This window comes from Corvus brachyrhynchos, unplaced genomic scaffold (assembly GCF_000691975.1).
Source record: "Corvus brachyrhynchos isolate BGI_N302 unplaced genomic scaffold, ASM69197v1 scaffold545, whole genome shotgun sequence".
NCBI classification, from domain to species: domain Eukaryota; kingdom Metazoa; phylum Chordata; class Aves; order Passeriformes; family Corvidae; genus Corvus; species Corvus brachyrhynchos.
Genome location: NW_008238116.1, coordinates 76,545 through 77,615, shown reverse-complemented (window position 1 = coordinate 77,615; position 1,071 = coordinate 76,545). Strand labels below are relative to the sequence as shown.

Genomic DNA, 1,071 nt, shown 5'->3' with positions numbered 1-1,071 from the left:
CCCCCCGCCCGGCCCCACCCCCGTCCCGCGGTGCTCGGACCCCTCCTCACGGTCCAGCGCGCTCGCCGTCACCACCTTGTACGAGCCACCCGAAGATGCTACGACGGACAGAGGCGCCTCGCCCGACAGCTCGCAGGACACCTGACCGTTCTCTCCTGAGTCTCTGTCCCTCACTTTCAGCACGGCCACCACGGTGCCGGTCGGTGCGTCCTCGGGCACGGGGCTCGACAGGGACAGAATGGTGATCTCGGGCGCATTGTCATTCTCGTCCGTGATGTCTATTTGAGCCTTGCAGTGAGCTGTGAATCCGCCCCCGTCCCTCGCCTCCAGACTGACGATGTATTTATTCTTCTCCTCGAAATCGAGAGGACCCACTGTCCTGACCTCGCCACTGTCACTGTCGACAATGAACAAAGCGTGGACCTCCTCCGGAACATTGCCGAAGGAGTAGGAGACCCGTCCGTTGGAGCCGGCATCCGCATCCGTTGCCTGCACCCTCAGCACCAGCGACCCCACTGGCAGATTCTCTGCAATTCGCGCCTCGTAGACGCTTTTGCTGAACACGGGTGGGTTGTCATTTAAATCCGTCACATTGATGTGAATCTGGACAGTCCCGGACCTGGCTGGGTCCCCGCCATCGCTTGCCGTCAGCACCAGCTCAAAGGAGCTCTGCTTCTCTCGGTCTAACGCCCTCTCTAGCACTAACTCCGGCTGCTTGCTTCCGTCCGTGCTCTCCTTCATGGCCAAAGTGAAGGACGGGTTACTGGTGAGCTGGTAAGTCAGCAGCGAGTTGCTTCCCGCGTCTGCGTCTCGGGCCATCTCTAAAGGAAAATGAGTACCAGGAGGGATCCATTCACCGATCTCGAGGTCCAAAACACCCTTGCTGAAAGCTGGGTCGTTGTCATTCACGTCTTCAATGGCCACCTCAATGTGGAAAACGTTCAGAGGGTTGTGCACCAGCGCCTCGAAGCTGACAGAGCAGGACGCCGACTCGCCGCACATCTCCTCCCGATCCAGCCTCTCATTCACGTACAGGTTCCCGTTTTTCTCCTTTCCCCTGGAGGATTTTTT

General features: G+C 59.2%; 1 protein-coding gene across 1 annotated transcript in view; it reads right to left on the bottom strand.

Annotated features, from left to right (window-relative positions):
- LOC103614981 (protocadherin gamma-B5-like) overlaps positions 1 to 1,071 on the bottom strand; it is a 50,675-nt gene that overhangs the window by 2,318 nt on the left and 47,286 nt on the right. The window contains exon 3 of the mRNA XM_017733398.1: positions 19 to 75. Coding sequence (XP_017588887.1) covers positions 19 to 75 — 57 coding nt within the window. The remainder of the gene's footprint in view (positions 1 to 18; positions 76 to 1,071) is intronic.